Source organism: Haliotis rufescens, unplaced genomic scaffold, assembly GCF_023055435.1.
Source record: "Haliotis rufescens isolate VD_foot unplaced genomic scaffold, xgHalRufe1.0.p SCAF_2, whole genome shotgun sequence".
Lineage (NCBI taxonomy): Eukaryota > Metazoa > Mollusca > Gastropoda > Lepetellida > Haliotidae > Haliotis > Haliotis rufescens.
In genome coordinates, this window is record NW_025963890.1 from 71,290,591 (window position 1) to 71,317,154 (window position 26,564).

Consider the following 26,564-nt stretch of genomic DNA (forward strand, 5'->3'; position numbering starts at 1 on the left):
GTTATGCTTTACTTGACAAACATTACCGTCTTCTCACAGCACACTACGATCGTTCCAATTAAAGCTGTGAGTGAAAACAATGATGACAGTAGCTTTGGAACTAATAATAGTGATGGCCAACGCGATTCAGAGCTGATGGACCGCAATGAACACAAGAGTGAGAGTGAATAATTGCGTAATTTTGTTGTTTTTCTGGAATCCCGTTAACGCACATGTTTTTATACCCATTCTTGGGTAGTGAAATGTGTGGGGCTTGCATAAAAGTCAACTTTTGCAACTTTTCTGTAGCAGTTGCGTTTTTGTGACCTAATGCCATACATGTACCACAATATTGAATACCAAACTTTACTTGTTTGAAAAATACAGTAATATATTGGGTTCACGGGAACGTTTGTTGTTGAGTATATTAACTTTAAGCAAAATAAGTCTCAGTACCCTACAATGCGGACGGGGACGGGCCTTCTGTTGACGGGGGAATATATGTATCAGGGCGTGGAGTTATCCCACAGATGACATCCTTACCTTTTCCGCTTGCGGACAGGGTAAACCTCTTTGGTCATGTGGACAAGGCGTCCGACCTCGGATCAGAAGGTCCGTGGTCCGAGTCCCATCATGGGAATCGTAAATTTTATAGCCGCTACGTAAGCATTGTTGTTCTTAGAGGACATGTCGGTTACAATATTGCAAGACAACACAGTTTCATTCTTTTATAACCAGAGGACGGACAACGCGCCAAGGTATAAGTCAGACTTTTAGTCAGGTGAGCTATTTTGGTATTTGTTTGGAACACTGGATTCGACCGAGAACCGACACATCCTTCCTTATTGTTCGATCAAAGGTCGCTCAGTGTTCACCTGAATCGACCTTCTCAGAGATGCCCTCATGTGTCAACGAAGGAGAGTATGGTGTCCGGGTAGAAGGTCATGTTTTAATGAGGTTGCAGTCTATCGCACGAACGTTCGGAACCAGTCAAAGGGGTATGACGTCATAAAACACGTTACAATGTCTACATAGAAATTACCTTTGTATTTTGTCAACAATGGCGTTTTTATTATATATATTTCAGTGTGAAAGACTCAGTTTTCTGAAGGTGAGAAAAATTGATATTTTCACTACACTCATTCTCGTTAGATACCATAGAAAGTCCACTCGTTTCGTAAAAATGGTATCTAACGAGAATGTGTGGTATTTTATCTTTTACCCACGTTAAATATATATTGAGCGTAAATACATAACTTTCTTTCGTTGACAGACCAAACTGAAACCGGTTGCAAAATCTGGTTGCGCATGAATATTGATATATGACCAAATATGGGCATTATTGACATTATTTTGCATACGCATGAACAACGTGCGCCTGCAGTAGTGTTTGCAAACAAAACAGCACCGACGCTCAAGATCCTTTTGGAAGAAATCCTTCAACTTATGGTGATTCAAGCGCCATTTTGTACGTACGCAGGACACCTTTAAGAAAATTTGAAAAGTCACATTAGCGCCGGGCTTTGAATATTGGACCAACAGTCGGTCACTCGCACTGCCGTGTTCCCGTCTGTGCAATCAAAATGGTTCGGTTTCCTTGATCTATCAGCTGAATTTATATCCTGTCCGTACCATTTTGGAAGAGAGAAATCAGAGTGATCGCCAAAGACATTAATATGTTAACTGTACCACCCTTATTACTAAATCAACAAACTCAAGTCTGCTTGCATGTCAGTGACAGTTTCGAACGATCGAAGGGCAAGGTCAACACTGGAATAAGAAAAGACAACCGTGATCTACTCACAGCGTTTTACTCTAGAGATAGGGAATGATCTTGTTCACATCTGGGATGTTTGGGGCCACAAAATCAGAAGTCAGGCACACTTCCACGGAGTTTTCCGAATGGAACTCTTCACTTTTAGTGATCTGGTCGTGCTTTCGCTTTCGCTCGGTCAGATACCACAGAAAGTCCAAAATGGTATCTACGAGAATGAGTGTTGTATTTTCTATATACGACGTCATCAAGTTGCGAGCGCATGTTTCGAATCTTCAAAAATGACGTCATGGTGGAACATTGTTTTATCGCCCCTCGTGGTTCTCACTGCAGTGTTGTATTGTACCATAAACAACTGCCACTCGTCGTTTATTTCTTATATGAGATATCAACATAATGTACATTATGTTGATTAATGTGCAAGCTTTAAAAATAGTTTTGATTAAATTTAATAAATATTTTGAAGACAATCCGACCTCGACAATGTCGGACAAGTCCACAACTGGAATAATGCTGAGTGTGGCGTAAAAAACAACAACCAACCAACCATTTTATGAACACGTAGGTTAAATTTGGTATTTCCCGCTTATTCTCACAATCCTCACTTCGATTATTTGTACCTTTTCACCTAATAAACACACACCCCACCCCCCACCCCCACATTAATTGATTGTCTTATCTCTCCCACTTCAGGATGCGATCGCTCGGCAAATGCGTTTTCTCTGTGTACCCCAGACTACATCTATGGGGAAAAACTCACTAGACACTTCCCTCCCTCTAAAAAAACGCCGTCCAGTATATGACGTCATCATGCGAGCATATGTTCGAATCTTCGCAAATGATGTCATGATAGAAGAATGTTTTATCGTGAAATAAACCATGCTTCATTTTTCATTGCTCTTTGTGATTTATTGCGTAGCTGTCTTATGTATCTTGATATCAGTGGTGAGTAAAAATTATCTTTTCTTAGTAAAAGCATTCCAACAACAGGGGGCTCTCATGTGACATTTCAAAATATGATTGACCTGAATAGGTCACGTAAATAATTTCCTGGTGGATCATGCCATTTATACAAGCTCCTCACAGCGATAGACCGTTCGCAGAGCTCTCTATACCGAGAGTGTAAAGAAGGTGTCACGCGCTGGTAAGGAGCTTGGCCTTTTTATAATACCAAGGGACATAACTCGTCCCATTTCGTCCTTTTTGACTCAATTGAACAAATTCGCCGGTCTCAAAGCTAACAATGGGTGTAGAGAAAGAAGTACTTGCACCTGGCGATGGTATGGTCATTTGAAACAATCATATTTATATATGTTCAAGCTATAATTTACAGCCACACATCCAGCTATGATTTACATAGTAAGCGAAAACGAAGGTGCACAACATCGACCATGCTGGAATGGGGACGCACCTTCCTTTATCTACCGAAGTTCCCGCGTTTGGCCTACTTGTATTCGTATTGCAGCAATGATTCTGACTCATTTCACACGTGTCCAATATTACATGTATTAAATTGATTTTGCGAGTTGTTTTAGATATATCAGATCCATAATGATATTGATCCAATGAAATACCAGGAACTTTCGTTCGCACCACGTTTCCTTGCTAAGATTCAGAAAGCGAGGGTCATGCAACGACGCATCCATTTGCACCTGAAACACCTTTATATGTATATCTGTCTAATTAAAGACCTAGATATCACTCGCTGATAGTATAAAATGGAGTATGCCAGTGTTGTGCATAATACCAAAAGCCTGGGCAGGTTTTTTACTTTAGGAATAACATTGCCCGTAAGTCTACGAGGAATTACAGGTTATCTGTCCCAAGAGAATAAATTAAACCATAACTCCACATTATTTCATAATAATGTCAGTCAGATAATCTGCAGAAGTAGGATGCAAAAGAAATACATGTATAAATAATGAAAAAATCAAGCAATCTATTTAACAGTTGCCACTTATGCAGGATTTGCCCAAGCCTCTTAAAACTAGGGGTCATTATGACTCCTTAGCTGTACTACAGGGAGTCATATGTCTTTTGAAGGGGGTCATTTCAACAAAATACTTTTTGATTTTTAATTTCATAATACAGGAAATACAAACATCCCACTATGCAACTATTGAAACTTAATTCTGATTTGCTGCAACTGAGAACTTGCCAGTAGGGCTGTTCCATTTTTAGACAATAGGTTTTCCAACATTAGACAAAGCTGATATCGATCGTATTTTATTGTCAAGTGATATATCAGTTTCAAATTTTAATGTTCGGGGGTAAAGTGCAATAAATTGATTTTGACAGTCTGAATGATCTGCGTCATTACTGATGCAATGGAGAAATAATATTGCATAGTTTCTCCTTAGATTGCATCAAATATGCAGGTTTCCTGCTTCAGGGCAAACCATGCTTATGCATCTCTATTTTTTTCTTCAGGTCAAAACTTTCCCAAGAAGGGGGACAAGGTTTCCATGCATTATACAGGTGAGTTATTATTATTTTCTGTTTTAGCATTCAATTTGTCGTCTTACCTTTCTGAAATTCAAGTGAGCTTATGTCACATCCACTATTACTCAAAATTGTCAAATTGTATAATGACCTAGCTACTAGCCAATACGACATCGCTTTATGTTGGTTACCCAGCCATGTTGGAATCGTTGGTAACACAATGGCTGATGCTGCTGCAAAAGCAGCACTCAACAAATCTGTGACAACACTTCTAATCCCCTACAGTGATAATAAATCTGTGATTAGATCTTACATCAGATATCTGATGTAAAAGAAGTGGGACACCCAAGTTGGTATTACATGAAATTAAACCAATGATGGGTTACACCTACTTGGGTTGTCATTCCAGAATTAACGAAGTCATGCTTTGACGATGTCGTATTGGCCATTCACGCTACACTCATGAATATTTATTGACAGGTGAGGATCCTCCATTCTGCATCCCTTGTGATGAACGAACCACAGTCAAGAATGTCCTGCTTGACTGTATTGATTTTTCCATAACAAGGGATGAATATTTCAAATCATCATCTATTAAGGATTTTTTTACTAGTAACATCTCTCTTTTAATTATAGTTTTTTTTAAAGCATATTGAATTGTTTGCAAAATTTTGATTAATAATATTGTATAAAACCTATGTTTTAAATTTGGTAGATTAAATTAACAACTGCGATTGTTAGTGGTTGTATCCTCGAAGGGGGTTAAAGTACATTAAAATACATAAGTTCCATTTCTTTCAAGGTAAATTTATAGCTATCACAATTTTAATCATAGTATAATGGTTACTTTTAACTGGTGGTTATTATTGACTACAATCCCCAGCGACTGGTGGTGTAAATCCTGCTGGGGAGCCGTGCAGGTAGCAGAAGCATTGTAAGTCTCTTCGGCCCCTAGTGTGGTGGCCTAGCTTTGGTTGCTGGTGATCTATAACCCGTTTTTATATTGTGTTGTTAAATTGTAGTTTATTCTTTTATATACTCTGAAACTAGTTTTAAGTAAAATCTGTGATATTCTAGTTATTGTACTGTCCTTTGGCGACAGGTATTTTACAAGTAGCAATTTCTTTGTAATCAAATGTTTGACTTTATCTCGTCATGATATGGCTGTAATATTGCCGATGTGACGTAAGACTTTAACTCGCTCACTCAATTGTCATGGACTGTTTGTCGGGAGCGTGTTGTATGTCATTCAGTGTCCTGTGTAAAACACCTTCACGTATACCACTGGACCTGGAAGATGTGGGGTAGAATAGGTCTTCAGCAACCTATTCTTCCTATAAAAGGCGACCATGCTTGTCGTAAGAGGCGACTAACTGGATCGGGTGGTCAGGCTCGCTGACTTTGTTGATGCATGTCATTGTATCCCAATTGCGTGGATCAATGCTCATGATATCAATCACTTGATTGTCTGGTATAGACTCGATTATTTAAAGACTGCCATCATATAGCTGGAATATTACTGAGTGCAACGTTAAACAACAAACAAACAAACATATACCACTGAAACATCACATGCTTGTCCCCACCAATTTGTTCAGTAGGCTTCGACCTTCTTAAATATGGTGAGCAGCCAAGCATAAATGCACAACCCCTGCAAGGGGATGCAGCTATTTTGTAAAAAAAACCCCATAATATTGAGTATGATGTGCAGTCAAAAACCACATGGCTTCAGGTGGATGAACAGACAGCAAACTTGTCAATGAAAAGGTGGAATTTGCAATAACACATCTCTAGACAGGATGATTTACCATTTCAATTGCAATCCCTGTTAGTATTTTGGACTCCCTAATGAAAAAAAACCAAACTTAGAGGGCTGCTGGATAAAAACATGCTGAGGGCAGCTTTCATTAGGTAATCTTTTAAGGATTATTAACCTTGGGCATGGTGTGCATCATGACCCTGTCTATTGTGATCTACCCTCTGTGATCTAGTGGTCGTGTCAGGGGTTCGAACCCTGGCCATTAAAAGATGGTACTTGTTATCCTGGCTGGTGCTCGGCATTAAGGAACAAAAACAAGGACTGGTCAGCTTGGAGTCAGTGTACTGTGTCTGAGTGTGGTATTCATGTTTAACTGCTGCATGGTATTGCAGTGGGCTGGCACTATAAATATTAAAATTGACATTAGTCTGTACTAGTACACGCACATGCATAGTCATTGAATAAGTGTAATAATCTTGGAGGTGGGAGTGAGTGATGGTTAATGCTGTTGTTGTTGCCATGTGTCACAGTGGCCTGTAAATCCTCGAGTCTGGCCTGGAAAACCAGTGGCTGACAGCATGATGAACGCAAATGAGACCAATCATGAGATAAGGGACCCTATGGGTGAAAAAGCTCATTTTGACTTTTCATTATATTGTAAAACTACAGCATCTTTGGAACACAAAAATACAATTCACAAGCTTCAATTCATATTTATTATAGAGATACATGACATGACACATGGCGATCTTCACTGAAGTAAGTTGATGTCAAGTTTGACATGGGTTAATGTTTTGTCAGGAACTTTGACGAATGGCAAAAAGTTCGACTCTTCACGGGATCGAGGAAAGCCTTTTGAATGCAAAATTGGCGTAGGACAAGTTATTAAAGGTAAGTGCAGGGATTTATCTGGGATTCCAAGCTGAGTGCCCATGGCTGGCCAGGGATTTGTCTGTACCTTTCTTTTCTTTGTGAGTCTGACACACAGTTGCCCCATGCAGTGTGTTACACTTGTAGGATGCAGTATTGTGCCTCAAGTAAAATCCGCACCGGCTAGTCGTTTCTTTACTTTGTTTGTCTTGTCCATGGACAATGTAACATATGGAAGTTACCTGTTGGACCCATGAAGATCCGGGGTAGAATAGGCCTTCAGCAACCCATGCTTGTCATAAGAGACGACTAACGGAATCGGGTGGTCAGACTCGCTGACTTGGTTGATGCATGTCATCGTTTCCCAATAACGTGGATTGATGTTCATGATGTCAATCACTGGATTGCCTGGTCCAGACTCAATTATTTACAAACCGCTGTCATATACCTGGAATATTGCTGAGTGTGGGGTTAAACAACAAACAAACAAACAAACAAGTTACCTGTTGTCTTGTCCCAGGGCAATGTAACATCTGAAAGTTACCCGTTGTCTTGTCCCGGGGCAATGTAACATCTATAAGTAACCCATCGTCTTGTTCCAGGGCAATGTAACATCTGGAAGTTACCCATCGTCTTGTAACATCTGGAAGTTACCCATTGTCTTGTCCCAGGGCAATGTAACATCTGGAAGTTATCCATCGTCTTGTAACAGGGCAATGTATCGTCTGGAAGTTAACCATACTCTTGTCCCAGGGCAATGTAACATCTGGAAGTTACCCATCGTCTTGTAACATCTGGAAGTTACCCATCATCTTGTAACATCTGGAAGTTACCCATCATCTTGTAACATCTGGAAGTTACCCATCATCTTGTAACATCTGGAAGTTACCCATCGTCTTGTAACATCTGGTAGTTACCCATCGTCTTGTAACATCTGGAAGTTACCCATCATCTTGTAACATCTGGAAGTTACCCATCATCTTGTCCAGGGCAATGTAGCATCCGAAACAAGTAATGACCATTTACCCGTGTTTTGACGATGCTAATGCTTCTACACAATGGTGACTGCTAACTATAGTTCTATCAGGTTGAGATAGATTATGGGCTTCTTAACAAGTAAATCCTTAGAAATGAGATTTGGAGTTTGACTGCTTGTCCACTTTTGGAAACCTCTGTCAGGGTGCGACAGTCGTAAGTCTGTTAAGGTATGGGAGTTATGATCACCTTAGAGCTAAGATTGCTGTATACAACGGCACCCAGGGGGAATAATGCATCAGGAAATTCCTTGTTCCCGATCAATTGAATGCAACTGCTAACAGGATATTTCTCGTTTCAGGTTGGGATGAAGGTGTTGTTACTGTAAGTATCTGGCATCAAAAGAACAGCGCTCCAGATAAGCTGCGCATTTAAGAAATAAACGACGAGTGGGAGTTGTTTATCGTACAATTAAACACTGCAGGGAGAATAAACCATGAGACAACATGTATTAAATTTTTTTTTACTTATCAGACATCCAAACAAAGTAAAAATATGTTGAAAACACTTGAGTAAATACTCAATGGCAAAAAAAGTGGTTAAAACAGTCACTCGTCACATCGAAGATCCGGGTTCTATTCCCCACATAGGTACAATGTGTGAAGCCCTTTTCTGGTGTCCCTAGCCATGGTATTGCTGGAATATTGCTAAAACGGCGTAAAACCATACTCACTCACTTGATATATTGGGGACAGTGGATGCGTTTTTATGTTTCTAGGTTTGTCAGCACCATACCCATGCTTGTAGGTTTCTCCTAAGTGTAAGCATCCAAGACCGCTTCACTTCAGGCTTTCCTCCCTCCAGCTCGGCTCGCATGCCGTGAAATAACTGGAATACTGATCAACGCGGCGTTAAACCTAGCTCACTCACTGACCTGATATATCATGCTTGCTGACTTGGTTAATGTATGTCATCATATCCCTATAGCGTGGATCGCTAATGATGTCAATCACTTGATTGTCTGGTCCAGACTTGATTATTTACTGACTGCCGTCATATAGCAGAAAAATTGCTGAGTGTGGGGTTAAAAACAAAACAAACATTAATTACAATAAAGATATTGAGCAAGATTGGTCTCAGTTAACTGTTTTTCTATTCGATTTCATGATCGATCATCAATTACCATAGCTTGTAAAGAGAACTAGGTGAATTCGGTGGTCTGGCTCAGTGACTTGGTTGATATCATGTCATGGACAAATAGATATTTGCTTGTAATATGAGTCAGTAGACTCGATAATTTACACACCGTTGTGACATTGCTGGAAAATTGCAACTTGGGGTGTTGCTATATGAAATCTGTGATCAAGCTTCAAGTCTTTTCCAACTTGTGAGTTTGTTCTTCCTGTTGCAGATGTCCCTAGGTGAACGGGCTAAGCTGACCATCTCTCCGGAATATGGCTACGGAGCAGCGGGTGCGGCTGGTGTATATCCTTGACAATGAATTAACTCTTTAATCACCCCAGTTTCAATTAAATAGTTTATAATTATATAATTTTTAAATTTGACATTTACAAGATATACAGCTTTTCCATTGGACAAGAGGTCGGTCACATGACCGCGAAATTGACGTTCATAAGTGTATGAACAACACAATTTGACGTTCACATGTTTTTCACGAGACCGTGTTCTTGAAATGACGTAAACACTAACGGAAAACTTCCACATTCCTGGGGAAACCTCTTCCACATTCCTGGGAAAACCCCTTGGAATTCCCTTTGACAACAGGTCCACATTGAACATGTCAAAGAACAAAACAAAGACGTTTCAAGCGAATCTTTAAATATATAAAGTAATAAATAAAATCAGCATATATATATATTATACGGTACCATTGCTGTCATTTGATTGGCTGCCTTAGGTCACATGCTTAAATTTGACTAATCATGAACCTTGTAGCAGATTTTGGCAAGAAAGTATCATAAGGAATCATTTCTATTCAATAAAATCACATGTTACATCTATGAAAAGACTACAGGAGAGGTTGCTATCATATAGATGAAGACTTAAGCTTTCTATAGTCAAGGGTTTTATCATTGCCGCAACTGACACAGGTTACATGAGATGTCACCTATGAACAGTGATCACTATGCATTGTTAATATTATATTACAGCTTATCTATTATGAATTTCTTCTCCTTAACCATACCACTATTCCACCCAATGCTACCTTGATATTCGACGTGGAGCTACTTAAAATTAACTAGGTCCGGCCAAGAGGGACAAACACGGCCAGTAGCAACCGGTCGCCGCATATTCTGTGTTTTGATGTCGTCATCTCTACTATCAACATTGGATTATCTGCAGCTGTCACCATTGTAACCAAACCTCATTTCTACTTTCAAAATAGTTCCACAATATGCCAGCTCAATGAACTGTTGACCTTTCCACCAATCCAGTCACAATGTTTAATTTCAATCTATTCCAAAAACTTTTAATTTATTATTTGTAAATCTATTTTGAATTTTTAAGTTGAAACCAGTACTGGATATCAGTTTTTAAGTACTTCTTCATTTTCTGTGAAAGTGATGTGAAGAGATTAGCTGTGTACTCTGCAGTAGCCTTGGCAACACTGTCTTATACTCTTCTTTCTCAATAAAATCTTGAATACTTGAAATCTCAGTGTCTTTCTTATCCAGGAAGAGACCGCCTTCATATATATATATATAGTGGATTCAGCTTCTGTACTGAGAGTGGTAGGTTAGTGGTTCAATCCCTGGAGTTCAGCATCAAGGGGTAAAAAAGAACTGTCAGCTCAGTCTGTATACTGTGCCTGAGTGGGGTATCCTGCAGGATGGTTATGTCTGGGCTAGCACTACAATATTGGCACTGGTATGCCCAGATGCACTAAGGGACAAAATGGTTGCTGTCAAACTCACCGCAGTAAGACATTTCTAAGAATATGAAGTTGACATTCTCTGATTAACAGATATTTATTGTGACAGTCAAGATGTCCAATGTCATGAAACTTTCTTGCTTCTGCAAAAACAACGCAAAATTCCATCTTGATCAAATACATTTAATGGACGAGATGCAAGATTGGTAAATGGCGTAAATTAGTGGCAACCATCTGGCCGTATGTACACTCAAGCAGAGGCAAATCAAGGATGCAAAACAATGCAGACACAAGGATATTTACAAACACATGTAATATAACAACTTTCAACAATATCTAAAACATGGACATGCAAAATGGCACTGCAACATCTTTTGATTATGAGTAGCGGTATATCTTGATCCTATTCCTCGGAGTCTGCATCTCCACTGTCCCGATGAGCACAACACCGGTGAGGGGCTCCAGGCGGATAACCCGGAGCATACCTAATATGTCCAATCTTTCCAAATGGAAGAATGCAGTTTCACAGTGGCTGCTTTAATTATGTGTGTCAAATTCTGTAAGACCACTGCTTGAATGGCATGTATTGGTATACAATTGTCTGTCCTAGAAACCTGTTTTCAAGATATGGGTGTGGGATGCAAAGTCACTTCACCTCACCTCGGAGCTAATAAAAACCCATCAGATGTTTCTGCTCATATGTCATATCATTGTTGCTTTTAGGCTTTCATCAGCAATAGTCCAGCTATAAATAATTGGGTCTGGACCAGACAATCTATAGTTCTAAAACATAGTTCTTGATATGAGATATGAGCCACAATGCAAGCCATCAGGTATGAATTCTATCCTGGTACGTACATATTTACAAAACATCTTAATGTATCTAAACTACACACATTGTTATAAATTGATAGATCACGACTGTACATAACATTGCACAGGATATAATTTCATGGAATAAACCGATCCACTATATCTCCCACGTATACACAGCTGATGCATTATTTTCACTTTCAGTCAAGGAGACCGTTTCATATATGTAGAATTACTGGGTTGACTGTCTAAAATTTGGTATTTAATATTATTAATATTTTATTAAAACATGGGAAAGGTAAGCGTGATGACATCTTTTGTTAAAGATGTAGCAGAAGTCTCCCCTTGTCAAATCCAAGCCTACAGCACCAGTGTATGGTATCAACATCAACAAGACATCATCGCAAAGCAGCAGCAGCATTGAAATAACATTTTCTTAATTTCTGTGCAACCTACCATCAGCAAAGACATACAAATGTACCACGAAGGAAGGACTTGAAAATAAGTTGACATTAATAACTGTACAAAATTGGTTGACCCAAAGAATACTAGAAAAACTGGGCACCACTAACCATGAAATATTTCTCACCGACTTTTCTCAAACCGATACCCTGTTTGACAGACTGACTAAGCCCTTATATAAGAGCAGATACTTTGTAGATACTTTCTTGTTAAAGAGATTTCTTCATCTGTATGCTAAAAGCCCTGCCCTCCTTACAAAAACAATCACCCCCCAAACCACCCTTGAAACAACAGTTGAACAGTCCTATCAGCATTTGCATATTTCTGTTCACTTTTACAAAATATACAATAGGCTTATCCATAAAATAAGAAATATTTTTTTCTGGCCTTGCCCAGATGATGAAAGCATCCACATGAATTGACGAAAAGATGCAGCAACAAACATTCTTGTCGTGTTAATTTGAGGAATGCAATGATCCACCAGTCCCACATTTAGGTTTCCTCAGGATCATGTCTACAATTATTAAATTAGTATCTTGTTCCACCAAAACCCTTTGTGTGTGATTTTCTATTTTAAGTTTCATATGTAGGAGTTGACACAGCAAAGGAAGGAAGACTACCTTTTGTGCTCTTCCTGCTATTGGATCATATCTGTGTGTCAATAACCTCACAAAATAACAAATATGTCAGCATTTACACATTAAGCAGATAACTAACAATAATAAGATTACATCATAAATAAAGCTAAAATAAACAGACATAGCTAAGTAACACTAGACTAATGTACATAATGCTATTAATTGTCTCCCCCGGCTGTTGCCATGGTAACTTATCAATTAAATGTGATGTCTTCAGTCATCAACATGAGACAATAAGACCGTATAGCAAGTTGTTGTTTCAGTAGAGAACAAGATGTTTGATCAGATCAAAACTGGCAAATGACTTGAAGACTGTCTTTTCAGCACGCCATTTTCATATTTTCTGATCATTTATTGCAAAATCTGTGCTTGATGCTTTGAGGGTCATATCCATACACACATAGATATTCAAATGCAGACACTTGTCACAGAAAACACTCTTGCTTGCATCTCTTGACCTTGATCAATGTAGGAAGTCATGATTGTCTTCTACACACACACACACACACACACATACACACACACACACACACCCTCCCAATTTAACCTATTTGACCTTTAAATATTGCAGATGTGGCATTTATGGCATAGTCGGATTCAGTTTGAGAAATTTTCCCAGGAATTTCAGCCAATCAAATGACGGACTGTCTCGTCAATATCCAGCTTATGGGACGGGACATTAAAAGAACATGAAAAACTCCACAAACAAATAGTCATCCTGACTGTAAACATTTCCTTTGAACATCATCTTTTTGTCATATCTATATCTGCACAAAAGAAATCCCTGTCAGTCTCATCCAGAATATTCAAAATCTGACCTCGAACAGTGTTGTAATATTTTCCCAAGATGGCCGACAACAGCCATATTGTTTTCCAAATATGAAAATTTCAGATTCAGAACCACATAAATTAATGATTTGGCCGACCCTCTATTACTACTTCGATCTTGACCATGATCCACAAAGTGTTCATAGCATGTGGAATGGGGCCCTGATGAAGAATATATATATATATATAAACAAGATTTCATTGATAAACATGACACCAAAGCTAACCTAACTTATAGGACAACATGAAAGTCAGCCAAACTCAGTGATACTTGAGACAGTCTCCCACTCCGGCCACAAGTGCAAAGTATTGTTTGAAATAAGCGCAATCCTGTGGCAGGTAGATTTCAAGTTGGGCTTGTAGTTTCAAATTTGCAGTTAATCTATTTGTCAAATTATTTGTCACAATAAGCTGCAGTTTTTTAAATGAGGGCCTGAAGAGTTTAGTCAGAGCTTGCAGCTTCCATAGTCTGGGTCCTGGTGGCAGCCTGGCAATTCTTGTTATTTCAAACACTGGCCCTAAGTCCAGGAATAAATTTAGAGATTAACCCCATTTAATAACACTAAAATCTACAGGAAATGATGTCAAATGCCAAGTGGGACCTAGCAGACTCAATGTTTTAGCACAGAGTGTTTACACAGACCTTCACACAGTCAGTCTGAGTGCAAATTAATTTCAACATCTTGACCTGTGTCACCCATGTTGTCAAATGTTCATCCCCTCTGTCCATGTATTTTGGAGAAAATCACAAAGATGCCCCCCCGAGGCCATATTTAATTTCTGCTTGGAACAACTTTAACACTGTTTGGAGAAGAAGATTATTTGTAGAAAAAACGCCAAGATGGCCCTCACAGGGTCAAATTTAATATCTTCTCAGAACAAACATGGACACCTAATCAAAATCTCAGCTCACTCTGGAGATGATCCCAAATTATGGGAAGTTTGTGGACATTGATCTCACTACCAAACTATGGATGACATGAGCCAAAATGTTTGGTCCACATCATCCAAAAGGACATTCATTCTTAACTGGATGACATGATTGTGTGGAGATTATTTGCTTCAACTTTGGACAACACTCACGTATAAAACAGTTGAGATTCTTTGGCCATTTCCACATGCTAAACCTCTATGACATAACACATACCTTAGCTGCATAAATCAAGACACCAGGTGTTCCACAAAGCGATCTTAGAGCATGACAGTCTTAACTCCCATATTCTGGCATAGATTACTGATCACCTTGTGGAACAGGGCCTAAGAGCCTGTTTCCCAAAGCCATCGTAACGCTAAGACTGACGTCTGTCTAGGAGCTATGTAGTTGTAGCACTATGTTTGCTTTATGGGATAAGTCTTGGGACTCCAACTATGAATGTCCAACTACCATAGACCCCCAGATCAACACCAGCTTATCACAGTCACCCAGTCACGGAAGACCCCAAGTAACAATGTCCTATACACAGGGATGAGAATGGATAGTTTCCTGTTTAGCTGAAACCTATTTGCAATAGCGCAGGGTTCATAATTTTGGGGGTGATTCAGATTAGCCATCAGATTTTAACAAATTTGTGGTCACTAATATTTGAGGAAATTTGCACATCCACGGAGGATTCTCACCCCTGTATATACGTCACAATCGCTTCCCCTTCCTGCACACATCTGCAGTACACAGTGTCACTATCTGTGCAAGAAAATGTTTCAGGTCAAGTTGTACCCCTTTCGAAGCTTAACAGACTGCTGTAGCGAGGCGTGTTAAACAATCACATATCACTAAAATGTCAGTGGGGAGTATGGTTCTACAGCACTTTTAACAAAATTCCACCAAGGCTAAAAAAAATAATTATCTTGGTTCTCAGGCACCGCCTGCATCATCATAAAGTTCGTAGCACGTTTTGTTTTATTTCCATTTTTAAAAAAAACAAAAATTCATTAATAATTCCAAGTCCAACAGTATTCCAGTATTTTACTCATCAAGGAAATACATTTATGTAGGGAGGCCCTTTCCAAGGTTGATTGTACACAACTGTTTATTTGGTTACACAACTGTTTGTTTGTTTTTTACATACCAGTTTGAAGAACAAAAAATAAGACACCGCCCGCCCACACTAAATTTTCAAAAAACATTGACTGAGAACCAGTTCTTTTATTTTTTTAAGCCCAATATTACTGCAGGGGACTACAGGAATGACTTCACACATTGTACCTATGAAGAGAATCCAACTGGGTCCTTGGTGTTTTGAGGTAACATTTCAAGCATTAGGCTAACCCATCCCCCACCCATGAAGTGAGAGTCTTCTTTAAACGGGACGCCACGTCGGACATGGCCAATGATTGTTACGAAACTGCCTGTATTTCCACTCAGAACCTTATTTGAACAGTTAGGTGTGGTCCTGCTATACTGATCTTAAATGATTATCTAGATTTGGCCAAGTACTGTCAATTTGACAGTGGTGCCTATATCATCGTCAATACTTCACAGGTTAGCAAACACAATTTTCTCCAATCAAAAAAAGAAGTTACGATTACATCTAAAAAACGACCATATTTTTCCTGCAACATGAGCGACAGACTTGTGTAATTTGTTCTACACATTATTTTAATATCAAGCAATGATAGTGGGGTCGCACAATATCCGTGCACTGAGAACTCTTTCGACTTCTTTGATTTAGACACCCCATTTACTGGACTAAAACCAGACTATTACTATACTATACTCCCCAGGGAGCTGAGAATGAAAATTAAGTTCACACTGATACACTGACTGGGGTAATAATAACGTAGTGTCATGGGCATTCACTCGAGTGGATTTCAAGACATTATGTTTATCATAATAGAATGGAGATATACGCTGGGTAATTGAGGGTGAGTTTACACAAACCTGCAAAGTATTAAGACACATCTTCGTTTGATGCATTATGATTGTCATGAAATTCGTAGCTATTTCAGATCTGTAGCGGGTTGTGTGATACAACATTAAAATTCTCGATAAAACATCAACTGGACAACTACATCCTGCAATGCCGTTGTATTGACACACAATATAAACATATCTTACACACAAGCCCTCCTCGGCCAAATTTTGTCTCACATGTTAGACAATCAATACAGGACTTCACATTGTCACCTGTGTCTCTAAGCTTCATCTTAACAGAGCTGATACACAAGATCTTTAAAATGATGTACAGGCATCTAGATAAAACTGATACAGCGATACCCTCTTCATCCAGAACCTTTCCTGACAATAACTGTTGCGACATCTTCATCTTCATTTTCAATAAAAAGGACAGCTATAAAAACAAATATGCTACTCACAAGAAGTTAAGGACCACAATATTCTTTCATGTTACATTAGTTAATCTGTCATGCCTTAACTTCTTTTGAGTAGTATATGTTATTCCAGTTTTTAGCCTGGATGATTCACTGGGAATGATACTGTCCAGTGTAGTGGCTTTTCATTGTGCTTGTCTGTAGCAAAAGGTTCGTATGTGAGGTCAAACAGGTGCACACCCTCGGCAATCTGTTTCCGCATCCTCGTGGCAACGCTGATGTAGATGAAGGTATATACCAGGTGTGATATAACATGTGGGAGGGTTATAACAGGTATAACATATGCCAGTGTAATATCTCCCACATACATCTCACAGCTGCCTTCTTCTTCATTACAAGTAGTTTATAATGGTTATAACACATGCCAGGGTCCTATTCCTTCCTGTTTATTACGAGTAGTTTATAACGGTTATAATGCATTCTAGGGTCCTATTCTTTCCCTCTTCATTACAATTAGTTTATAACGGTTATAATGCATGCAAGAGTCATATTCCCTCCCTCTTCATTACAGGTATTTTATAACGGTTATAACACATGCCAAGGTCCTATTCCTTCCCTCATTCATTACAAGTAGTTTATGAAAGTTATAACACATAATTGTGTCATATTCCCTTCCTCTTTGCTACAAATTGTTTATAACGGTTATAACACATGGCAGTGTCATGTCTATGCAGAGGCATATATACCGGTAGATATTGGGTTATGTATTATCTAGACATATGTTGGTACGGAGGCTGAGTCCCAGCTCAGTAGAGCAGGATGCGCTTCTCTACAGACTTGCGGCAGATTGGACACTCGTTCATGCGGTCCCCACACAGCTGACATGTGCCGTGGCCACACAGGAAGATCATGTTTTTGAGCCGATCCATACACACAGGACAACATGTCTGAAAAGCAACCAAACAGATGATGAGTGAGTGAGTTGGGTTTTATGTTATATTTCACTTTATCGGGATTTCAGCTATATCACATCTGTCGGCGGGATCCAGACTGATGCAGGCCTTGGATGTGTACCACTTTGATGAGTGAGTGGGTGAGTTGGGTTTAATGACGGTTTGACCAGTTGTGTCAGCCTGATGCGGAGGGAAAGCCTGAAGTGATGCAGGTGTCAGACGTTTACCACTTTGGTGAGACCCGTGAAGATTCCGGGGTAGAATAGGTCTTCAGCAACCCATGCTTGCCGTAAAAGGTGACTATGCTTGCCGTAAAAGGCGACTAACGGGATAGGGTTGTCAGCCTTGCTGACTTGGTTGATGCATGTCATCGATCCCAATTGCGTGTATCGATGCTCATGATATTAATCACTGGATTGTCTGGTCCAGACTCGATTATTATCAGACCGCCGTTATATAGCTGGAATATTGTTGCATGCGGCGTTAAACAACAAACCAACCAACCAACCAACTTTGTGAAACCCACGAGCATGTGTATGATGCTTGTGAACCTAGTAACATAACCAGGGCGAACTGGGATTCAAACCCACGATGATAGGTCTTAGGCGTGCCCAAGGGATGCAATTCTGCACAGTGAAACCCCTGAGCACATAACACAATCAGGGTTAATTGGAATTCGAACCAACCAATTCCCCAAGCCTGATCACACCACCCATTTAGTTGCCTTGTATGGCAAGCATAGGTTTGTGGGGATCTAGTCTAACCTGGAATCCCTGTGGGACAAGAGGATTTAGGATACAAGGAAAGATAATTCTCACCTGATCTTTGATGTCCTGTAGTTGCTGTTGCAGCTTCTGGATGTCGCGGGAGACGTCCCTGGAGCCGTTGTTCATCACCCCGGGAGCCTGGGGGGCGGGGGGTGCTACAAGGGAAGAGTACAGTATTACATAGGGGGGGCGAGGATACTGGTGAAAGTATTGTCAGTAAATTCTCACAGTGCATTCAAATGTTTGCTTCAAGCTGGCCCTGTGAAGATCCGGGGTAGAATAGGTCTTCAGCAATCCATGCTTGTTGTAAGAGGTGACTATGCTTGTCGTAAGAGGCGACTAACGGGATTGCGTGGTCAGGCTCGCTGACTTGGTTGATGCATGTCATCGTATCCCAATTGCGTGGATCGATGCTCATGACATCAATCACTGATTGTCTGGTCCAGACCGTCATCATATAGCTGGAATATTGCTGAGTCCGGCGTTAAACAAAACAAACAAAGCTCAAAGCTGATTGGCAACTTTGTTCCACGTCTTCAATGTTTATGAAGAGTAGTCATTTGAATGTTTGGTCTCAAATAACTGAAGATGAAGTCATCCTTTGAACACAATATTTTGCTTTTTTTATCTAATGCAGCACTCGGCAATATACCATCTATATGTTGGATGCAAGACATTCCAGTGGTTGATATCATGGGCAAAGATTCATGCTGTTGGTCTACTTTGACATGCTGTTACCAAGTCACTGAGCCTGACCACCAGATTTATTAAATCGCCTCTTACGACCGGCACAGACTTGCTGGGTACCCCTTCCAGCATGGACTCCCCACGGACTCCATTGTACACGAGGTCACAACAACTATAGGTGGTTGTCAGGTTCCAACAGGGGTCTAACTCAGCTCATGTCTCTACCTCAGTTCAGGAAACCCACAGTTGTCTACATTTTCGCAGAAATAGGCTGGTTAAAGAATAATCTTGTTACTAAAAATTATGGATTATCTAATAAAAATATTTAATTTTTGTGAGTTTGGAGCATTTCCTTGTAGCTTGTACGTCATATTCTAGTGAATGAGTGAGTATGGACTTATGCTGCTTTTATCCATATTCCAGCAATATCATGGTGGGGAACACCAGAAACAGGCTTCACACATTGTACCCATGTGAGGAATCGAACCTGGCTCTTTGGCGTGACGAGCAAATGCTTTCCGCTCTAGGCTACCCCACTGCCCCTTATTCTCTAAGTACTGTCCACATTCTGGCGATGTCGCATATTAACTGTGCTCACTTGACCGGCCACAAGACAATGTGGTAACTTACGTGTTCCTCCGCAGCACACGATGAAGGGGATGGTCTTCTCGATGGAGGCACGACACTGGACACATTTCTTCATGAGAGCAGCACAACCTGCACAACATATATATACTTGCTACAGTCACACAATCTTGCCTGGCTTATACAACCAAACCATCACAGCAATGTAACATGTCTGAACCATGTGAAATTATCACAGGGATGTACCAAGTCTGAACCAAGTGAAACTTTCACAGCAATGTACCAGGTCTGAACTAACGAAACTATCACAGCAATGTACCATGTCTGAACCAAGTGAAACTATCACAGCAATGTACCATGTCTGAACCAAGTGAAACTATCACAGGGATGTACCATGTCTGAATCACGTGACACATCATGGCAGAGTACCTGCTTTAATCAAGTGACACATCACGGCAGAGTACCTGCCTTAATCACACTAAGCTGAGATGTGAGACGCTGTCACCAACCATCACAGGCACACATATATCACTGGGATGTACTAAGTCTGAACCAAGTGAAACTTTCACAGGGATGTACCATGTCTGAACAAAGTGAAATTATCACGGAGATGTACTAAGTCTGAACCAAGTGAAACTTTCACAGCAATGTATCATGTCCGAACCAAGTGAAATTATCACGGAGATGTACCAGGTCTGAACCAAGTGAAATTATCACTGGAATGTACCAAGTCTGAACTAAGTGAAACTTTCACAGGGATGTACGTCTGAACTAAGTGAAATTATCACAGCAATGAAACATGTCTGAACCAAGTGAAACTATCACTGCAATGTACCATGTCTGAACCAAGTGAAACTATCACAGGGATGTACCAAGTCTGAACTAACGAAACTATCACAGCAATGTACCATGTCTGAACCAAGTGAAACTATCACAGCAATGTACCAAGTCTGAACCAACGAAACTATCACAGCAATGTACCATGTCTGAACCAAGTGAAATTATCACAGCAATGTACCATGTCTGAACCAAGTGAAATTATCACAGCAATGTACCAAGTCTGAACCAACGAAACTATCACAGCAATGTACCATGTCTGAACCAAGTGAAATTATCACAGCAATGTACCATGTCTAAACCAAGTGAAACTATCACAGCAATGTACTAAGTCTGAACAAACGAAACTATCACAGCAATGTACCATGTCTGAACCAAGTGAAATTATCACAGCAATGTACAATGTCTGAACCAAGTGAAACTATCACAGCAATGTATCAAGTCTGAATCACGTGACACATCACGGCAGAGTACCTGCCTTAATCACGTGACACATCACGACACAGTACCTGCCTTAATCACGTGACACATCACGACAGAGTACCTGCCCTAATCACACTAAGCTGAGATGCGAGACGCTGTCACCTACCATCACAGGCACACATATGGCCACATGGCTTGAACATAATGGAAGCCTTCTTGTCCGAGCATACCACACACTCCTCAATCTGAAACAAACAACATACAACCTTATTATTCAGGTTCAAAATCTGCATCAACTATAAATTATAATAATAAACAATGTAAGCAAAAGGGTTAGCCAGGAACTGATTGTCACTGATATCCAAACCCAAAGCAAATGTTACCACCACACTTAATGCATTGTGTAGTGGACGTGATACATTCTCCTCATAAGTATTTAAAGCAATAATGTAGAGTCTTGCACCTAGTTTTGGAATCCAGGGACCCATGAAGTCCTTAACTTTTAACATTAGTCTCTGGCATGACATTAAGTAAAAATAGGCAACTGCCTATAAATAAGTTTTCAAGGTAAAGTTTAAAAAGCACAAAAATAAATTAGTCAATAATCAGCTTTAGCAGCAATCCATCGGTCTATCTGCAAGCATAATTGCCATTTCTCAAAGGGAAGCTATATGTTACAACATCACAAAATGCAGTCACATATCCCCAAAAGTGACAACATGAAACAAGGTAAAATTTCTGAAAAATCCAACTGCCACAAAGGTTTACAAGCACATGTAGGGAAACTGACAAGGACTGAGGTTACAACAAAGACCCATTGATTATTTTCCAAATTTGATGTGCCAAGTCCCAGTCCACCACTCTCTATCACCAGACATAAGAATAGAATAGAGTTTTGCAGCTCTGTAGCCCATCTAAAGCCTTGAACCTACCTTGGTGCGAGACTGGACGTGGTCTTTACACATAAGGCATTTCTTAACCCGAGGAGAGCAGAGAGAGCATGTAGCAATGTGTCCGCATGGTCCGAACAGCGTGTCCCGCTTCATGTCCGAACACACCATACACTCCTCCAGGGACTCCTGGTCGTTGCGGATGACAGCAGCGTTGGATGCGGGGACCGTTGGGCTGGTCAGCAGATATGTCAGGCTGCAACATGGAGGGGAAACATACAAGCACGCTTCACTTGTCTCAGAGGATCAAAGAAATGGCACATGACTGTCGTGCGGCAAGTAGTATTTTGTCATGGTGGATCCAGCAGGCTGATCACCCCAAAAGAAAACTAAATTTAAGACAAGACTAGAGAGGACTGTTACCTATTCCTCTCCTTGTGGCACTTGGCCAGGGCCTTGCACAGATTGGGATCTGGACACAGGTCAAGAGGGGTCTGGCCCTTCTTGTTCTTGATGTTCAGGTCGGCCCCGTTGGCGGCAAGGAAGCAGGCAATGGAGGCGCTGGACTTCTTGTCAGCCCCTGGTGTCCCGAGTCCCATCAGTAGCTGGCATAGAAAACACCACAGGCATGCAATATTATCACTTTATTACATGAAGCTCAAGATAAATGTAGCTGTGGACACTGCTTACCTTCCCCTGGGACATCGCTTACCTTCCCCTGGGACACTGCTTACCTTCACCTGGGACATTGCTTACCTTCCCCTGGGACATTGCTTACCTTCCCCTGACACCGCTTACCTTCCCCTGGGACACTGCTTACCTTCCCCTGGGACACTGCTTACCTTCCCCTGGGACATTGCTTACCTTCCCCTGGGACATTGCTTACCTTCCCCTGACACCGCTTACCTTCCCCTGGGACATTGCTTACCTTCCCCTGGGACATTGCTTACCTTCCCCTGGGACACTGCTTACCTTCCCCTGGGACATTGCTTACCTTCCCCTGGAGCATTGCTTACCTTCCCCTGACACCGCTTACCTTCCCCTGGGACATTGCTTACCTTCCCCTGGGACATTGCTTACCTTCCCCTGGGACATTGCTTACCGTCCCCTGGGACACTGTTTACCTTCCCCTGGGACATTGCTTACCTTCCCCTGAGACATTGCTTACCATCCCCTGGGACACTGTTTACCTTCCCCTGGGACACTGCTCACCTTCCCCTGGGACTCTGTTTACCTTCCCCTGGGACACTGCTTACCTTCATCTGACACTGCTTACCTTCATCTGACACTGCCTACCTCCCCTGGTACAATGCTTACCTCCCCCAGAACATATTTATCGTATCCATGACATTGATTTTTTTGCCTTGGACACTGCTTACCTCAGTGGATACAGCTTACCATCCCCGAGACACTGCTTACCTTGCCCACGTCCTGCATGTCCTGGAGTTGACGGAGCTGCGAGAGAGTGTGGTGACGGAGTGCCTCATGGAGTGGCGTGTCGCCATCCTTGTCGGGCACATTCAGGTTACATCCCTCTCGCACCAGGAGCTGTAGGAAAGACATCAGTCCGTAACAAATATCTAAACTGCAAGTGCTTCATTACTAGGACGACAGCGGGCATGGTAGCCCAGGCCCAAGTTTTAATCCCCACTTGTTGTACAATGTCATCTTGTGATAAAGACGAGTGCCATAGGCGGATCCAGAGGGGTGGGTGGGGTGTGGGGGTGCAGGGGGTCCGGACGCCCCCTTTTTGAAAACCAAATGTTGTGCGTTGTAGGCAGTAAAATTGAGCGAGGATTTTGATATTTTGGACCCCTCCCTTTTAAAAATGTGCTTGATACGCCCTTGAAATGAGTTTAACATCACGTCCAAGATTATTGCACTTATATAGCAAATCTGTGTGAGGGTTCGCGCATGCACGCGCTTGTACTAGTCCGAACTGATGCCGATTTATAGTGCTAGCCCACTGAGATACCATGCCATGGTTTAATATGAATACCCAACTTAAACACAACATATTGACTCCGAGCCGACCGTTCCTTGTTTCATCCCCTTAATGCCAAGTGCCTGACTTGGTAACAACAAGTAACAACCCCGGACCTTCTGCCCTTTGGGCGGACACTCTACCACTAGACCTTAGAGGCAGTCTTGAGTGCAAAAGTGAAGCTATGGATCTTTACCACCAAAAAGTACCAAATATTCCTAGGGAACATTATTCCATAATATCCTTAATTCCCAGTCTTTCACAACACATTTCCCCGTGTGTTACATTTTTCACAACAGTTACAAATATTAACAGATGCCCAGCCAGAAAGATTTGGTTGATTTAATCTAGCTCTTTGTCCACACTTTTTGTATTCACTATTTTGTATTTTCTCTGTTGAGGGCAACAGGAAAAAGGGCGTCTGCCATGAGTACCCATTTCCACCAGGTATCACATATCTAATAAAATCACAACATGTCTAAAGGCAATATGATCATTAAAGACAAATGGTAAGTTGAATTTCAGGCAAGACAAAATGTATGTGGACTATTACTATGGCTCATGATGTCAGGTGAGGTGAAATGGGGTTTAACGTCGCATCCAAGCTTATTGCAATTATATAGCGATGTGCATGCATGTTTGTTTGTGTGTGTGTCTGCTTGTACTAGTCTGGACTGATGCCAATTAATAGTGCTAGTTCACTGAGATACCATGCTGCAGTTTAACATGAATCACGAACACGGTATCCTGACTCCAAGCCGACCAGTCCTTGTTTTAGCCCCTTAATTCCGAGCGCCAGACAGGGTAGCAACAAGTACCATCTTTTAACGTTTTTTGGTATGACATATCTTGGGATCGAACCTGTGACTTTTGCTCCCTGGGCGGAAGCTCTACCACTAGATTACGGAGGCATCTCATGATGTCAGACTGTATATCATGGTACATAGAACTAGAATAGCAACAAGTCTTCCTGTCATCGTGTAACTCCACTATCAGCAACATCAGCAACATCACCTACCCTGACAATCTGTGTGTGCTGTCGCTCCACAGCAAGATGGAGCGGGGTCTGCAAGTTGACATTCTGGATGTCCATGTTGGCTTTACCCTGGAACAAAACACACAATCATCATCTTAATCATCAACAAAATCATGACACAATCATTATAACAATCATAGCACAATCATCATCAAATAAACATAACAAACATAGCACAATCACCAGCACAATCAAAGAACAATCATCACCAAATAATCATAACAATCATAGCACAATCATCATAACAATCATAGCACAATCATCATAACAATCATAGCACAATCATCAGCACAATCATAGCACAATCACCAGCACAATCAAAGAACAATCATCATCAAATAATCATAACAATCATAGCACAATCATCATAACAATCATAGCACAATCATCATAACAATCATAGCACAATCATCATAACAATCATAGCACAATCATCATAACAATCATAGCACAATCATCATAACAATCATAGCACAATCATCAGCACAATCATAGCACAATCATCATAACAATCATAGCACAATCATCATAACAATCATAGCACAATCACCAGCACAATCAAAGAACAATCATCACCAAATAATCATAACAATCATAGCACAATCATCATAACAATCATAGCTCAATCATCAGCACAATCATAGCACAATCATCATAACAATCATAGCTCAATCATCATAACAATCATAGCTCAATCATCAGCACAATCAAAGAACAATCATCATCAAATAATCATAACAATCATAGCACAATCATCATAACAATCATAGCACAATCATCATAACAATCATAGCACAATCATCATAACAATCATAGCACAATCATCATAACAATCATAGCTCAATCATCAGCACAATCATCAGCACAATCATAGCACAATCATCATAACAATCATAGCACAATCATCATAACAATCATAGCTCAATCATCAGCACAATCATAGCACAATCATCATAACAATCATAGCTCAATCATCAGCACAATCATAGCACAATCATCATAACAATCATAGCTCAATCATCAGCACAATCATAGCACAATCATCAGCACAATCATAGCACAATCATCATAACAATCATAGCTCAATCATCAGCACAATCATAGCACAATCATCATAACAATCATAGCTCAATCATCAGCACAATCATAGCACAATCATCATAACAATCATAGCACAATCATAGCACAATCATCATAACAATCATAGCTCAATCATCAGCACAATCATAGCACAATCATCATAACAATCATAGCTCAATCATCAGCACAATCATAGCACAATCATCATAACAATCATAGCTCAATCATCAGCACAATCATAGCACAATCATCATAACAATCATAGCACAATCATCAGCACAATCATAGCACAATCATCATAACAATCATAGCTCAATCATCAGCACAATCATAGCACAATCATCATAACAATCATAGCACAATCATCATAACAATCATAGCACAATCATCAGCACAATCAAAGAACAATCATCATCAAATAATCATAACAATCACAGCACAATCATCATAACAATCATAGCACAATCATCATAACAATCATAGCTCAATCATCAGCACAATCATAGCACAATCATCATAACAATCATAGCTCAATCATCATAACAATCATAGCTCAATCATCAGCACAATCATAGCACAATCATCATAACAATCATAGCACAATCATCAGCACAATCATAGC

At 40.5% G+C, this 26,564-nt stretch overlaps 2 protein-coding genes across 3 annotated transcripts in view; one reads left to right on the forward strand and one right to left on the reverse strand.

Moving 5' to 3' along the window:
* The first annotated feature begins 2,885 nt into the window (after nucleotides 1-2,885).
* LOC124133182 (peptidyl-prolyl cis-trans isomerase-like) lies at nucleotides 2,886-10,473 on the forward strand. The gene is made up of 6 exons (XM_046497449.2): nucleotides 2,886-3,033; nucleotides 4,184-4,231; nucleotides 6,756-6,845; nucleotides 8,161-8,183; nucleotides 9,211-9,284; nucleotides 10,009-10,473. Exons 1-6 carry the CDS (start codon nucleotides 2,997-2,999, stop codon nucleotides 10,061-10,063), a joined length of 327 nt encoding a protein of 108 aa, XP_046353405.1. The 5' UTR covers nucleotides 2,886-2,996; the 3' UTR covers nucleotides 10,064-10,473.
* A 388-nt stretch (nucleotides 10,474-10,861) lies between these two features.
* Nucleotides 10,862-26,564, reverse strand: part of LOC124133183 (E3 ubiquitin-protein ligase MIB1-like) — a 113,893-nt gene continuing 98,190 nt past the window's right edge. For both annotated transcript variants that reach the window (XM_046497451.2, XM_046497450.2), the window contains exons 15-22: nucleotides 24,845-24,931; nucleotides 23,262-23,390; nucleotides 22,266-22,447; nucleotides 21,885-22,098; nucleotides 21,119-21,197; nucleotides 19,738-19,824; nucleotides 18,472-18,575; nucleotides 10,862-17,647 (exon numbers count right to left, since the gene is read on the reverse strand). In XM_046497451.2, the coding sequence (XP_046353407.1) occupies nucleotides 17,507-17,647; nucleotides 18,472-18,575; nucleotides 19,738-19,824; nucleotides 21,119-21,197; nucleotides 21,885-22,098; nucleotides 22,266-22,447; nucleotides 23,262-23,390; nucleotides 24,845-24,931 (1,023 nt within the window). In that variant the 3' untranslated portion in view covers nucleotides 10,862-17,506. The remainder of the gene's footprint in view (nucleotides 17,648-18,471; nucleotides 18,576-19,737; nucleotides 19,825-21,118; nucleotides 21,198-21,884; nucleotides 22,099-22,265; nucleotides 22,448-23,261; nucleotides 23,391-24,844; nucleotides 24,932-26,564) is intronic.